The 16,065-nt window shown below is 41.4% G+C and overlaps 2 protein-coding genes across 2 annotated transcripts in view; one reads left to right on the top strand and one right to left on the bottom strand.

The window, feature by feature from the left end:
• Nucleotides 1–1,421: 1,421 nt before the first annotated feature.
• pex11a (peroxisomal biogenesis factor 11 alpha) lies at nucleotides 1,422–4,808 on the top strand. Its single transcript, XM_084477095.1, has 3 exons — nucleotides 1,422–1,699; nucleotides 1,788–1,903; nucleotides 3,489–4,808. The coding sequence occupies exons 1-3, from the start codon at nucleotides 1,644–1,646 to the stop codon at nucleotides 4,055–4,057; spliced, it is 741 nt and encodes a 246-aa protein (XP_084333221.1). The 5' UTR covers nucleotides 1,422–1,643; the 3' UTR covers nucleotides 4,058–4,808.
• A 2,353-nt stretch (nucleotides 4,809–7,161) lies between these two features.
• The window catches only part of LOC311357448 (RNA polymerase II elongation factor ELL2), a gene marked incomplete at its 5' end in the record, with an annotated part of 20,790 nt that continues 11,886 nt past the window's right edge, over nucleotides 7,162–16,065 (bottom strand). Inside the window, 10 exons of the mRNA XM_084477404.1 lie at nucleotides 7,162–8,804; nucleotides 9,652–9,696; nucleotides 9,823–9,994; nucleotides 10,409–10,472; nucleotides 10,962–11,421; nucleotides 11,643–11,757; nucleotides 12,332–12,456; nucleotides 13,056–13,300; nucleotides 15,258–15,412; nucleotides 16,011–16,065. The exon at nucleotides 16,011–16,065 is cut by the window's right edge and continues 73 nt beyond it. Of these exons, the coding sequence (XP_084333530.1) occupies nucleotides 8,694–8,804; nucleotides 9,652–9,696; nucleotides 9,823–9,994; nucleotides 10,409–10,472; nucleotides 10,962–11,421; nucleotides 11,643–11,757; nucleotides 12,332–12,456; nucleotides 13,056–13,300; nucleotides 15,258–15,412; nucleotides 16,011–16,065 (1,547 nt within the window). The 3' untranslated portion in view covers nucleotides 7,162–8,693. The remainder of the gene's footprint in view (nucleotides 8,805–9,651; nucleotides 9,697–9,822; nucleotides 9,995–10,408; nucleotides 10,473–10,961; nucleotides 11,422–11,642; nucleotides 11,758–12,331; nucleotides 12,457–13,055; nucleotides 13,301–15,257; nucleotides 15,413–16,010) is intronic.

Raw genomic sequence — 16,065 nt, 5'->3', positions numbered from 1 at the left:
AGAGTCTAGCCTAAATTAACACCTGCCACCATCTAGCCAAATTACAAAAGTTAATTAACAAGTAGTTCATAGCAGCAGACAGCACTTATTCAGTCTTACTCCTTATTATTTTAAGGTAATCTCAAATTCAGGCATGAAGTGTCAACAGAAACAGTAGCTTGGATTATATAAATACAGATTATTTAATTACCTAGAAAACAAACAACAATGCAAAGGATTTTATAGCTAGCTATGATCCTAGCTATTTATGTGATTGGAAACACATTCGGCAAAGAATATAACGACCGCAGATGATCCTGAGAAAATATTTCAGAAGAATCAGAGGAGGATCAAAGCATACAAAAGAGCTCTTTATATCCTCGAGGTATAGAAATGATGAACATACATATAAGGCAAAATGCTACGGCATTTCAAAGGCACCCTGACTCAAGTAAAATAAATGCTAAAATAAATAAATAATTATATAACAAGTGCAGTGCGGGCTGCTGGAACTAGGGGCAGGTCGGGCACCAAACATGCGTCTTGCCCACCCAATCAAGAATAGAAAATACCAGTAGCGCTGGCTGTATTCCAGCCCTACAGCCCTTCTCCAAATTCACCCACCGCCCGCCCCTCCTCTCATCTGGTCCAGGCTCAGACACGCAGAGATCTGAGGCAGACCTGTACGCCGCACAGAAAGTCTCTCGGGGCATGCTGCTGTTGCTATGACGAACAGAAAAATCTTGGAGAATGTATGCAACATAAAGTTTATGTTGTGGAGAGATCAATCCATTGGCAGTGGGTTTTGGTTGTGTTCGGTATAGGTTAAAACACATGTCTTATTTGCATAATTCTTCAAAGAGCATTTAGAAAATTTGCACAAAACTAAAAAAGGTGGTTTGTACAAAGTTGCCAGACAGCAATGCCAGGTATCATTTTTCCATCCTTTTGTGTGTTCTGGCAAAGGACTGGCAAAGGAACCAGCAACCTATTTGGTCTGGTTGGTGTGTCTGCAGGCTGTTAGTCTGCTACTGTGACCTCTGGGCTGCCTACCCACCAATTGATCCTTGATTCATCCAATCAAGTCCATTCTGCCCTGTATTCGAATTGTATCAATGTATTCATTGATCAATGTATCAATGTATTCATTGATGCCATACATACAGAGACTCCTTCTATTTATTTTTTTATGTATTCTGAATCATCAATATAATTAATAACAAAAAAACTAACAAACATTTTTTAAATAATAATTCCCGTTATTATTATTATTATTATTATTATTATTATAAAACATCAAAGTCTTATATAGTCATGACTCATTACTCATTAGTAGACAAGTCAGAATATTTCCTTCTTTCTTTTTGTAGGTAACACATCCTGTTAATTTGGTCCGCTTGCAAAACCGTCCGGACAGAAACATACAGAGCAGCATAGCAGAGTGTGGTTACTATCTACTTATGGGTTTAGTGGGTTATCGTAGGCCTACCTGTTGTCTATAACTCATTCCGACACCCAAAAAACGCTACAACCATTTGGCGTTTAGCGGCGTTATTGCTCGATAGTGTCATTTAACATTTGATAATAATTAAAGGCAGTGTTGCGTTAAGTTATTAAAGCTAACTGGATAGCTGATCTAGAACAAATTGTTCACATCTGATCCAATGGACACGTTTGTGAAAATCTCGAATCAAAGTCAAGGACGTGATCGGATTTTCAGGTACTACATTCTGTACAATCATTTATTTAGTAAATAATCATGAGTTAGGTTGCGATTGCGGGCTAAACACGATTTGTTTTGTTTTCAGGGCGACCCAATATGCCTGCGCGCTGTTGAGATACTTACTCCGAAACAGTTCAGAAAGGAAGAAACTCCTTGCAAAACTGCAAAGTCTGGAATCGAGCATGAGCAGTGGCAGAAAATGTAAGTTTACACTTGAAATGCTCGATTTATTCTGTAACTTAATTATGCACATAGCCTATTATCTCTGTTCTGCAGGATCCAAAACAATGCAAAGTTCATGTCTTCACCCAAACCAAGATTGTGAAGTATCAGTAGACAACACTCTGCATATTTTGATCTAACCTTTTTTATTTTTTTATTTAGGCTATGACAAGCCACTATAGCTTGTGATGTTACAATGTCCAGTGGTCTGATCATCAATATCCGGCTCGATAAGGATAGAGCTGAGGGTTTATAAGCTTGCAGATAACCTCGAGGGAGTTGCAACTTATAACCATTGCAAAAGGTTTCAAAGGCTTTTTCTCTTAATCCAAATGAAAGTCAATGTAAATTTAAATATCAGAACCGTGTCACCGTTATTTTTGAAGACAATCTGACTACACCATGCCTCACTTTACACACACTTTGTGTTGGATTACTGTGCTGGTGTTTCAAAGTTTATAGTGTATGTGAATGTAGCAATATATTGGCCAATATTCACACATCTTTCGCAAGTTATCAAATAGCTGAAAATAACCGAAGTACTAGTTTACAGTATTGTCAAATTACAGAAACTGCTATGCACTGGAGAGGTATTTAATATTTTAATATTTTAAGAGAAAAACGGAAACTACAAATACAATACATTAGTGAATACCAACCCATACACATACATTTTTAATACTTCGCACAAGTGCATGCATGGTGTGTTGGTGGATATTCCGAGAATTGGTTTTAAATACGTGTCCACATTACTGACTCACAGATAACCTGAATACATGACAGTGAAGTATGGGCTTCTATATCTAAATCGGTTCAAAAAGGGAAGACTGACAGAATCCGGCATTTGTTTTTCACAAATGTATAGTGTCTCTGTGCTGCTGACTTTGTACCACAAATACAGCCTAATTGAAAAACAAACTCAGCTTGAGATATATAATCAAGGCTGCTAATGTGAAACACGGTGCTTAATCAGTGAAAGCCACCCTCTGTGCTGATAGTGCTGACGTCATGTGTAATGACTGTGAAGAAGACTATAAACGTATTAAAGTGAAAATTGAAGGATGAGGTAAGGATGAAGTGTTGTCTGCGCTCTATGTCTTCGATACGGCGGAGGTTAAATATTTAAATGCAGATTTAATGCTATGTCTTTATACCACAACAACACTTCCATTTGTTGGGGATTTATCATAAACCAAGCGCCAGGAACAGATAAGAGTTGTTTTAAGTCCAAGGTCAAGTCACTGCTTGTAGTTTCTTAAAAAATAAAAAAAAGTCTTAAGAGATTTGGTACACGAACCTGTGTGTGCAATATCCATATGCGCCTTAACTTCCTGGCAAGAGTGATATGGGAGTATGACAGTATGTCTCTGGCCCATTCTCATCAACCACCTAAGATTGCATTAAACGGTTTAGTGTTCCACTCAGCGAGGCGTGGCTGACAACAATCATCTGAGATGGCACATTTCAACAAAGTGCAACAAAGTCCCTTTGTAAGATGTTCTGCGCTATCACAAAAATCCAAGGTAAATGTGAATGTTGTCTGCTGTTGTTTTTCCCCGCCAAGTGCTCCGACTGGGGAACACTGTTAGCGCCATCGAGACGGCAAAGAGAACCATCCACCTGGCCGACCCCGTGCTGAACCTGTGCCTGACCATAGCCAACATCAACCGCGCTCTCTACTTCCTCTGTGACAACGTGCTCTGGGCCCGGAGCCTGGGCCTCGTCCGAGGCATCGACGCTGAGCGCTGGAGCCGAAACGCCTCGCGCTTCTACTTTGTGACGCTGGTGCTGAACCTGACCAGGGACGTCTACGACACCGCCCAGCTGATGGCGCAGAGGGCCAGAGATAAGCACATGCAGGAGAGAATGCGGCAGCACCTCAACCAGAGTCCTCAGGTGGCCGAGGTTCTCGTCCCCCAGCTGGACGCCTTTCTCTTCCTCCTCCAGGAGAGCTTCAGGGACAATCCTGCCGTTGCCTTGGATACACTGAAAAATATTTGCGACCTGTTCATTCCGATGAACCACTTGGGCATATACAAAACAAATGGCGGGGTGGTTGGGTTCTGTGGGCTCGTGTCGTCTCTGTTAGGGATTGCAACACTGCTGAAGCCTAGCTTGAAAATCAAGCCGTGACGATGGCTAAGGACACTTTTTGATTACGTGCAGATATGGATGATAATACCATTTTGAGTGTTGAAACTAAGCCAGGATGTCATTTATAGGATGCACAACATTTAGTTTTTTTACAATGGTTGTGAGTGAATGTTGATGTTTGTTATGTAGGCTTTACAGCACTTAATGCAGTGGCTTTACAGCACTTAATGCAGTGTACTGCACTGTAATGCAGCCTAGAAATGTTTGGTATTTTTAACACACTGGAGAGGAATCAACTTGCTCATTACTCATTGCTCAGTATCATAAATGAAATATCGGTGTGTCGGTGACCCCATCTACTATTTGTTGCATTTATTCATAAATAACTCCCAAATGTTCGGCATTTATCAATATGTAGATGTTTTAACTTTAAATAGTTTAGGGCACACACACTAAAGTTCAATGTTTCAACTTAATGGTGTTCCTCTGCACTTTTTTCCCATCAGGAGGAAGTACCACATTTATGGGGTCATTTAAAGAATTGACTACCTCAGATTTTGTTTAGTGCCCCCATTGCCTTGTCACACGTTCATATGAACAGATTAAAAACATGAATGAGAAGAGGGTAATTGATTGCATTGCTGATCATGATGTAATCTATGTGCTCTGAAGCCTGATTCTGAAAATCTATGCAAATTGTGTTACTCAAATAGAAAGCCTTAATAGATTTGTAATAAGTATGATGTACATCTTGAATTAAATTATTAATATATTGCTTTGAACTAGTTTTTTTGTGATTGCTAGTTTCATTTGTTACTTTTGTTAATGCATATGTATTATTTAGAAATAAACATTCAACATAACAGCGAAGAAAATACTGCTTTACATGGATACTGGTGTGTTAGATTAGATATATACTTAGTGCAATGAATTACAATTTCCAGATTACTGGCTCATCACTGGCTGTTTTTCCAACAGAGAGTAAAGTTCATTCTGTTTTTAACAACAGTTCAAAGAGCGCATTGGACAAATCATTGGTTTTACACTATCTTAAAGGGATCTGAAGTGTAACTGAAAAGGTACTAAAGGTACTAACTAACTAAAAGTTAGTTTCTAGCCGTAGCAGGAAACGGAATGGGCCAAGGTGAATGCATGTGGCCTATAGAGGAACACTGGCCTCTAAGGAATCACTGAAGTGTGATTGTTCACACATTGTTATTTTTACATTCTTACTGAGATGATGGATTTTCATATCAATTTAGGTATTTAATTTTTTATTTATATTAACACAGAAGGTGTCTTTAAAAAAAAAAAATAATAAGGTAAATAATGTTTACTTGTTTATAATATTGACAATTGGCAAGCACTGTTCTGCTTACAATAACAACTATGCAACCTACATGTAGATTGTTGGCACATTTGCTAGATGGAAAATTACTATTTAAATGTTAGTTGGCTTCAATTCCCTTATTGAAAGGATTAAGGATTTTATTTTAAAATAACCCGGAATTGGGAAAACTTTGGGAAGCATTGGGAAACAAATTTCAGCTGAACTGAAACAAAATAGGAAGGGAAGATCAATGTATCAATGTATGTATTGATATATATATCAATGCTATATTTATCCACTCCTTATGGTAGGATTCCCCAACCATGTTTGTAGTCAACATTAAAGAAATGTTTTTTAACATCTTGAATTAACTATTTGCTGTAAGGGCACAGCCATCATGGAGTTACACACAACCATGCCACAAGAGCTTAAACTACCAGTGCCAGCTCAAGCCTCAATTGGGTCCGAAGCAGAATTGGATTTTGGGGCCACCTCAGCACCACCACTTCGGCATGGCAATATTATTGACTATTGTCAATAATATTCGCACATCATCATTCACACATCTAATGTTCATCTAACACGTCCATTATCACTAATTGTATTATTTAAAGCTGTGTTGCTCCCATTATCCAACGTCAGTCTGACATGTTTTTACCCTCCTATGGTTTTTAATCTGAAAATGCAGCGGTGTGGTCTGGTATTAATTAGGACTTCAAAATGGTATGTGATACAGTTCTAAGTAGTAGGCTGAACATGGTGTATTGAAATGAAAATCAACCAGCAGATAAAGCATTTACTGTAAAACTGTTAACCACTTTAGGAGCTTTTGGTTGAAAAAAAACAACAAGATTGCTGCTTTTCTATCTACACTGAGCGGATGCCCAACGTTAGTCTGGCAGACTGTGCTTGCATCGAAATGCTAAAAAGTTGACGTCCAAAACGGGAGCTACACTGAGCACAAAAGTGTTGGTCATGTTGCGTCGTGTAGCCTAGTCTTTGACCTTTGACCTGCTCCACCAGCCCGTTTGTGGTGCATCAGGGGCACGTTGGGACCAACAAGAGCAACACGTCTGTTCACTGCAAATATTTAAAGTTTTTTCCAGCAGGGGGGCCACAGTGGCCATGCTTATTCAATGATGACCTTGACATAATAAATCACAAAACAGACATTTCAAGCTCACGTGAGACATTTCAAACTCTCTTGGGGGCCCCCCGGTGGCCACGGGGGCCCTTAGCAGGCACATAGTTCGCTTCTGTGTTCCCTGAACACTAAAGACCCGGAATAGTTAAGGCAATTAGAGAGTAGAAAGAAGCAAAAACAAACTCATTATGGGCTGGCTGCCGTCATATTGTCAATAATTAAGATTGCCTAAGTATCCATTCAAACAGACAGCTCTTGATCTGTATCATCTTTTAAAATTGTAATCCATATAAATCAACTATTATATGCTACCGATTTAGTTAAATTTACTGTACATAGTTACAAAACGGCCGACGTTAATACTAGTTATGGCCTCTGGTTTCGGCACCAAAAACATTTAAAATAAGAATAAAAAACATTGTTTGGGACCTTTTTCAAACTGTAGTGTTGTTCTTCTATTGCGATTTATACTTATGAGGGTGGTATCAGATATTGTTGTCAATGTCGAATACCACACTAATATAAATATCCTATTTATTGAATTTAAAAGTAAAAATATATATATATTGTAATTTTGTGGTTTCAAGCTAAACATGTTTACGCTTTCATTGTCATTGTTGTGAAAGTAACATCATTAAGTCATTTTATGTATTTCTTTCATATAATTTATGACATAAAAAAACAAATTTGTTTTAAAACACAAAACAAGTAAGACCTTTATGAAGAGAAGTATGTGGCAAAAAAAGTGCAGCACAAAAAAAATAAACAATTGGCTTGATTCGTATTTGCATTAAACAAAACAAAATAACATTCAAACAAATAATTTAAACTTCACAAAACGAACAGTTGCACAATGGGGTATCAGCGTTCCAGAATTGTGTATCAGGCATATTACAGATTCTATGATGAAATCACAGCGGTTTAACTAGTGATTCCAATTTTGTCAACCGACGTTGACATTTCCAACCCAGCCTGCAAATATACCTGAATAATCGGAATGTACCAGCACACATATATGTAACAAATTCACATGAAACAATCCATTTCAGAAGGTATAAGACCACATTGAGTAGTGCAATGTCAAAATATAACATTCACCAAAGTACATTATAGAACTAACTTGTATTACCCCACACAAATACACAACAAATATAGAAAAACCAAAAAGAACCAAAACACTGAGATGATCATGCGTGTAATACCCTGTACGCTTAAAAAAAAGGCATTTGGACATTGTTACAAAATCCATTCATCCACAGCAGCAATGGGCTGCCATTTCAGCGTATACAAAATGATACTTCCATGGCACTGCATCAAGGATTTGTTTACATGACATGGTGTAAAGGCAATTTCCGGTATGCTAGTTGTCGATCCAATAAACTTTGGTCCTGACAAGCGCAGGCCTATAAACCCAACAGGTTTATTCAGAGGAGTGCTTGCAGTCCAATATGCTTTGGAAGGACGGCAATACTGGTGTGAAAAGTACCATGGCCTGTTAGAAGATATTGCATTGCTTGACATAAATGTATGCATTTGAAATGCATAGATTATGCACAGATGGAACTTTCCTCTAGCGTCTGAAGTGGTTGATTCCTTTTACATGTGGCAAATAATAGATTGCTTTTGACATGATAAGTCTTTCGTTATGTTGTTATTATAATAGCATTTCATTATTTTCACGTTTGGATTTTAACCAGATTCATATTTTTTAAGGTATATGGTCTACATCAATAACACTGCAAATAACCTTCTTGTTTGGAATTATATTACCAGAAATTGCAGCATTTGATTTCCCTTATGATTGTACAATCAAGATCACTTTAATTCCATAGGAGAAGGGCCGAGCATCAAATTAATTCAGCAGGATTGTTTATAATTATGTTGCACCGGAAAACATAATAATGCATTTGGCTTTCACAGTAATCTAACCATTTTACAGCTTGAAAATACCCAGCGACTGCATCAAAGATCACCTCAAAAAATATTTTCTCAGGGGAAATCGTTTGATCACAAGCTTGTGGTCTTGGTCCAATTAAAATAAAAAATGTTTGACACCAAACTTCTTGTTGATGTAATTACCACTTGGTGAAGTAACACGAACCTCATCCAAGTTCTTCCAGACCCTTGGCCTGACAGTCTTTTGGTCCATATGGAGCAATTTGGCCCAAGGGGATTACACTCAACAGGACAAATGCCAGTTGCTAGGTGGGAGTCTGTGTTTGGTCGTAATCCAGAATCAGGCCTTTGATATGAGAAAGTTTCTGATGCAGGTACTCACATCGTTTCTTTTCTTCCCGATAACCGGGAAACTTCTGAAAAGACAAAGGAAAAGTGTTAACTCCACCTTCAATTAAACTGATAGTTCTTAAAGGGATTAGCGTTTGCCTGTCTTGGCCCAGATTCAGTTCAGAGTTGTTTTACGTTAATTCATAATGAATGGTTGTCAGTCCAGATGTGGAGTCAATAGCATTTGCTTTCTGATAGCCACTACCATTGAGTTGCAGAGTTACAGAAGCCTAGCTCCTGTTCATGTGAGGAGTAAACACTTAAAATTTTCTTTCCAAATATTTCTCATATGTTCTGAACGGTTGCTTATTCAAAACGGGGTGCCAGTAACAAGATAGTCATTTAACAGATAATTGAGCACTATTTTCTGTGCTTATTTTCTGCGCTTATTAGGCCTGAGACGCGCCACTCACTGGTTACCCTGCGCGGAGACGGCCCAGCCAGAAGCAGCTGATAATATAATTGTACCAGGCAGCAGCGCATCACAGTGGGCCTAATAATCACAGAGCAGAAAATAGTGCTGAACTATCTGTGCGTTTGCAGACAAATTTCAATCTTGTTGTGTTGTTACTGGTGCTAGTTCTGAATAAGCAAACATAACTTGTGGAAAGAAGTTAAAAGTGTAACGTTATTCCCTTCACATGAACAAGAGCTTGGCTACTGTAACTATGCAAATCAATGGAACCGGCTAATGTAGAGCAAATGCTTACCAAGCAAACTCCCATTCTGGGTGCACCATGATGAATTTAGAATTCAACTCGTCTTAATCTGGGTAAATCAGGCTAACGCCAATTGTCAGATATCTCAGCATATCTCATTCAATAAAAAAAGTATGAAAATTGTGTACGATTCATAGAAAAAAAGAAATCTTACCTTCTTATACTTTTTATATTTTTGTAATATTTGGTCTTCCATGAGCTGTAAAGAGTACAAATAGAGTAAGCGATACCATTGTGTATTTAGTTGAGTCAGAAGAAGTGTCACTCTCGTATATGTTGCTGAAAAACCCTGCTGTTCATAACAGTTCTATACAGTCTACAGTACCTTGTACTCCTGTGTGCCCGGAGAGAGAGTGTTGATCTTGGAGCCCAACTGAACAAACATCTCTGTCACAGTGCCGATGCGCTCATGAAGGGATCTGTATTCATCGTACTCTGCACAGAAGTCGTCCTTATATTGTTGCCGCTGTTCCAACGCTGCTATGGCTCTGTATTTACTGAGGAAGGAAACATACAGTATGCTTACATTTTTTATTCAGACTTTATTTGTATCTTTCCTGCACATGCTGATGCTGTTACCTCTGTACCTCAATGAAACTCAAAAACAAGAGACATATTTTACTCTTATCCGTCCAGTAGATGGCAGTATAGTGATGCACACTTTAAAGCCTTCCAGTTCTACTAATCATGTGAACTAATCATGTGTTCAAGTTAATTTGATTTAAATAATTTGTAGCCACACTAAACAACACAACATGAAAGTGGCAGATCATATTATTATCATATTATTATTAAGATGTTTGGAGCGTCGACATTGGGGTCGAGTTGTATTTTGATTGTAGCGGGGGTATCTCATGTTTAGGGAGGACCACAGTAAGCACTTCCCACTAAAGTTCATGTTTTCTACTCACATTAAATAGTCGGGCAGTTCCTCGTCAGAGGCGTGAGTAACAGATGTGCTGTCCCCCTCTTGGTCTGTGGATGAACGAAACACACGAAGCAAAATGAGGACAGGCACGCTGCCAACGCAAACGTGATAAGGCATCCATCATCTGAATGGTGATTGAGTGAATTATCTCGGGGCCTGATAACAGTGTTTTCATAGCGAGGTGAGTTGCACAGTGGGGTGCAGCCCAGCACTGCATGCTGAATCATTGGACCAGAGGTGAGCCAGCTGTTCCAGTCAAACATTAACAGGCTGACCTGGGAGAACGGTGTGTGTGAAAGAATACGTGTCTGAACACCACACACACACACACACACACACCCACACACATACGTGCATACAAACACGCACACACACACGCATATAAACACACACACTCAAGCACTCAAGCACACACACACACACACACACACAGCTGTGTGATGACTAAAAATGAACTCATACAAAAAGAAAGAAAGCAGACAAAGATATTGGAGAGAGACAGAGATCACGAAGCACCTGTGCCTATCGCTACGTACCGTTGATGTTCTCTCGGTTCTGCTTCTGGTCTGGGCTGCTCTCCATCCAGTTTGGTTTCAAGCGCTCTCGGTCCTTGTCCTTGTGCTTTTTGGATTTCTTCTTTCTATGCAGGCCGTTGACGAGCCGCTGCTCCGCGCAAATAGAGACATTAGCCTGAGGGGGCTGAGGACTGGGCGCCGGGGGGGCCGGCGCTGCCCGCTGTGGTTTGGGGTCAGCAGACGGTTGGCTGAGGGTGGGTCTCAGGTAGGCCCCGGTGGGGCTCCCCAGGACGTGACTGTTGGTTCTTTCAAACTCTGTGTTGGTCTGTACGCTGGTGTTCCCCGGAGCCGCGGCGCTACGGGGCTTCCCAGGCCCGACCTCCCCGTTAGACGGGGACCGCAAAGGCAACACGTGGTCCAATAGTCTTTGTTTCTTGGGCGTCTGACAGAGGACCTGAGAGTCAGAAGGCAAAGGGCGTTTCTGGAAGAAAGGAAACAGAGGCGGGTTTCAGGAGCGTTCCTTTTACTTTGGATGCGTCGGACACCGAGACAACTCGTCTCCCAGTCGGGCGTGGTCTCAAGTTATCAAATCTATGATAAAGGCAGGCCTTTATTGCTCCTCATGGGTGTTTCCACTCCATGGGATATCGCTCAATGTTGTGGAAGTGAAGATTGTTATCGTGGATAGGAGCTCATATTTACCACGGAGAGGTGTTTGGCAGGGCTGAGCTGCGACGGGGAATCCCCAGGCGCTTTGTGCAATGAAGGGTTGGACTGCAGGATCTTTACCTGGCTGCCATGGAGGGGTGGGAGTTTCCTGAAAAAACAAGGAGAAGAACAAATCCTCACTTAGACAGAGAGGAGGGGAGTCAAGACACCCTGGTCAAGACAATGTACCAACTACCTTAAAGCAGTCTCTGAGCAAAACCATTCGGAATTACTTTTTAACAGCTCAGAGGTTTTTCCTCTGCCCCAGTGCTCTGTGAGGAGACGCTGGGGCACTCAACCAGTGAGGATTGTGCTTCTTTCCGAAACACCCATAAACCCTCCAGTTAGTGTGGCCACAGGTAGCGAGAATAAATGCAAGGGGATGCAGCTCACCCTCAAATACATGGGCTTTGGCTTCTGCTAATGCTATCGGCCAATACTACTTACTCATTTCAGTGAGCCGTTAATGTGTATCCATCCCAATTTCCTGTATAACTATTTCCAACGTCTCTAGTTCCTGTACAAACCAAAACTATTTTTCATTATGGGATTCCAACTTCACCATCTCTCAGGATTTACTTTACTGGAAAAATAGGTAATGAGTACGGATACGGGAAATATGGTTACGGGTTTAATGGTTGGCGTGATGCACATGGAAGAATATGAACCATCGTTATGTTCACCTGGCCAGGAGCCTGTGGATGAGCTGCTTCTCCTCCTCCACGAAGCCCGGCCAGTCCCGCTGGACGTGCCTGTACAGCTCCTCCTTCAGCGTGTAGCTCAGGTCCTTCGGGTTAAGCTTTGCAATCTGGAAATCAGCGGCCCCAGAATGTCAACAATCCGCCAAAAGGACGCCAAGGCTGACTAGAACACACATTTTTGAGTGGGCTATTGTGTGTGAGCAGTGCATTCCCTAGGCCCAAAATGTAACATCATGGTACAATGTATGTCTCCAGGATCCCTTTTAGGTTCATCCCTTTAACAGACAGGATAGCCTAAAGACACCTCTCTCCCTCTCCTGACAAAACTCAATCTTCTCCTTCTGAAGATAATTACCTAACAACCCTAATGACAGTTGACCAGAGGTCGGTTTTAGTCTTCACAATAGAAAGCGTTGCACCACTTAACTAACCAGATCCCAGGTAATAGTAGACCTGGAGCGAACTCCATCCCAGAAGCACACCTTTAGCATCATGGCTTCAGCTGCACTACAGTGTTACAGTGCATCAATGTCTGCTTCTATGTCTACTGTTTATAGCGTTCACGATATTCCACACACATCCCACATTAGATGACTCTCTCTGCGTTTTGTCTGTCTGTCTGTCTGTCTGTCTGTCTGTCTGTCTGTCTTCCCCCAGGACGGCGCCATAGTTCCTCCATTGTTAGCACCCGGCCCAGATGTCTCACCTCCTCCAGCACGGAGGTCAGGTCTGCTTTGTCCTTTGGGCTGGCCCGCTCCCTCTCCAACCACAGCAGCAGATCGGGTTTCCTGTAGGGCTTTAAGGCCAGGAGGTGAACGATGCGTTCCCTCAGGGGCCGGTGGGCCACCGAGCTGGGAGCCGCGCTCCTCTTGTTGCTCGGGGACTGCCTGTTGCTGCCGTCCACGCCTGAAACCGCGCTGCCCTGCTTCCTCTGGACCTTCACACATTTACCTGGGAGGCCAAACGAAACAAGAAAAAGCAGTCAGTATTAGCGTCAGTATTAGAGTCAGTATGAGCGTCAGTATTAGAGTCAGTATGAGCGTCAGTATGAGCGTCAGTATTAGAGTCAGTATGAGCGTCAGTATGAGCGTCAGTATTAGTTCAGAGTATGAGTAGATTTGATTGTGGCCTCAGCGGCTTCCCTTTCCATGAGATGGTGTCAAGATAAACAGGGGTTTGTTTGGGCAGTGATTGGGTTGGTGATAGCAGCATCTGTATCAGAGATAATCAAAGACACTCGCTGAATGGGGACTCTGTACGGTGTATGAGACCAGGGAAGTGCAAGATACATAGTATCACTGTTGGTCCAAATTTAAATAGACATACTTTGAATTGTCTGTTAACAAAGCAGCCCCAAATCAAGTCCTCGGGGCAAGTAATGCAAACAAGGCACTCGTTTTTAATATGAACACAGCCTCCCAGAGCATACCCAAATATTAGGCTATCCTATCAGATCCCTTTAATTCAGTCTAGCGAGTGGAAACTTTTCCAACAGCAGCAGCTACCGAGAGTCCCCATGTGAACTCGATTCCAATTTAAGAACAACTATTTTCCCCAAAGTCAATGAGATTATATGTTTTGTCCTTTGTCGTCTCTTCCTGAAACATTGGGCTTTTGCTGGAGTATTTCACATGGCCGTGAAGATAACAGTTAAATAAGACACCTTCTATAATCCTAAAAGGCTGTACTTTTTGGATGTTTGGGCAACGCAAGGTCTCTGAGAGTGGGTCACAGTGAAAGGAAGGGCGGACAGTTCTGGGGTATGCCTGCTGCTGAGTAAACAGAGATGCATGGAAACCAAAGCAGCCAACACAGAGAGGCTCTTTCTTCCCTATTCAGCCAGGCCCCGGCGAGCACGGCAAGGCGGTGCTCAGGAAAAAAGCTGTCTCAACTGTAATCTCATCAGAGCACTAAGCCATGCTTTGGAGGTTGCTATAGGACAAGGAAACCAGAGGCTCTTTAAGTGGGGGCCGTGAAGTCCAATGTACAGAGTATAGTGAATGTACAGTCTGGGTTTTACCTCACCACTACAATGCTTGGCAGTGTTCAAATGATGCAGTATTGTTTACCATTAAGTATTAATCACGTTTCTGGCCGAATGTACACAGTACATATGTGTTGTTACAAAACTAAAAACATCCACCATGATTACCATGATCCACCATCAATGAACGTTTAGGTTCAAAGTTAACGAAGGGCAATAAGAAATTCTTGATCTTATACTCTACTACTAGTTAAAATAATCTAATTATTTATGAAATCACACAAAAACGAAACAAGTGAGAAGTCAAAGATTAAGAGTTTTAGCTGAAGGCTTAATTAAGCTAACATTTGTTCAAACCAGTATCTCTCTTGCATCATCAATGTTTCATATCAGATTCAGGGTCATTCTAATGAGATTGAAACTGCCAACAAAGCCTGGTTCATCTAAAGAGTACTTTTATCAGGGTTTTTTTTGGACTGTTCAAACATGAAACTATATTCTAGCAAAGTCGTTAGTCTCATTAATAACTTGGTCTCTCTCAGCATGACACTAGTTAGCGCATACTAGCTGACAAGCTCAATCAGTTTCACGTTTCAGACAGGCAGGCTGGCCGAGTGCCTCAACAGCTGAGGACACAAATATTCAAGAAAAAAAAACCTACTTGTAATAACGGTTATTTGGTGATAATGACTTAACCATCTGCCAGTATGACGCTTCCTTAAAATAGCAAGCGACAGTGGAATGGCACATTTTCCAGGAATGCTAAAACTTCCTGTTCATTCTCTCCAAATTCCCGTACGTCTTATTGGGAATGAGCATTCCTCATATAAAAAAAAACTAAAAACTTAACAGCTTATGCCGTATAACACCCCTCGAGAATGAACAAATAAATGCATGAATGAATGAATCCACTGTAATACGTACTGGGGCCTGGCTTGATCTCGATGGCTGAGCGGCTCCAGATGTCCTTCTCCACCTGGGACATGCGCTCCCGGGTCATCTGATAGGAGTCGTCCGTGGCACACACCGTGATCTTGTCCTGGATACTGCCCTTCCCGGCCAGCAGCTCACGGCCCTCCCTGCGTGGGTCGGACGGTGGGTTAGTCGGTGGGCCACAGACAGGAAGTGGTCAGACCGGGCAGGGGGCGGGGACAAGACGGTAGACACACGTTGAGAGCTTACCTAAACTCAGAGCTCACACAATACATGCTTTATGGGATATAGGTTTAATGAATGGCTGGTGGTGAAGGTGTAGGGCTTAAGGCCAGCCGCAGACACACACCCGCAAAACACCAGGGAGCACAGTTGTGTTGTTTTCTTGTGTACACAATATTCAAGGAATCGTATGTTATTATGTGTTATTATGGCTTATTATGGACAATTCAATAGCCCCTCAATATATTAAAGAACAACCTCTGTTATTCTCTAAAGACTCTTGTAGCAATGTCAGTGTTTTGGTATTGTTGTAAAAATACACACATCTGGATACACGTTTTAATTTCTCCAGGCTGGACTCCATTTTCTGACCAACATTAGAAAATAGTCTGGCGATGTGCTTTTATGTGATTCTGTTGTTTACATTGAGGCAATGAGCTTCATGAGCAGTCATTAGAACAGTGGATAGGTGTGACAGTGTGTCTGTCGTCAGGCACTATGAAGAACAGTGGAGGTGCTCACCCTGAGACATATTGGTGAATGCAGTCGAAGCTGGCCTGAGGTTTGTCTTTGCTGT

Source organism: Micromesistius poutassou (assembly GCF_964030765.1).
Source record: "Micromesistius poutassou genome assembly, chromosome: 13".
In the NCBI taxonomy this organism is placed as follows: Eukaryota; Metazoa; Chordata; class Actinopteri; order Gadiformes; family Gadidae; genus Micromesistius; species Micromesistius poutassou.
This window is presented reverse-complemented; position numbering and strand designations above follow the sequence as displayed.

Bases quoted from the DNA above. Each gene is read 5' to 3' on its own strand.
- pex11a (XM_084477095.1), top strand. From the start codon at position 1,644: ATGGACACGTTTGTGAAAATCTCGAATCAAAGTCAAGGACGTGATCGG. The intron at 1,700-1,787 runs GTACTACATTCT...TTTTGTTTTCAG, and splicing joins GGACGTGATCGGATTTTCAG to GGCGACCCAATATGCCTGCG. The intron at 1,904-3,488 runs GTAAGTTTACAC...TTCCCCGCCAAG, and splicing joins CATGAGCAGTGGCAGAAAAT to TGCTCCGACTGGGGAACACT.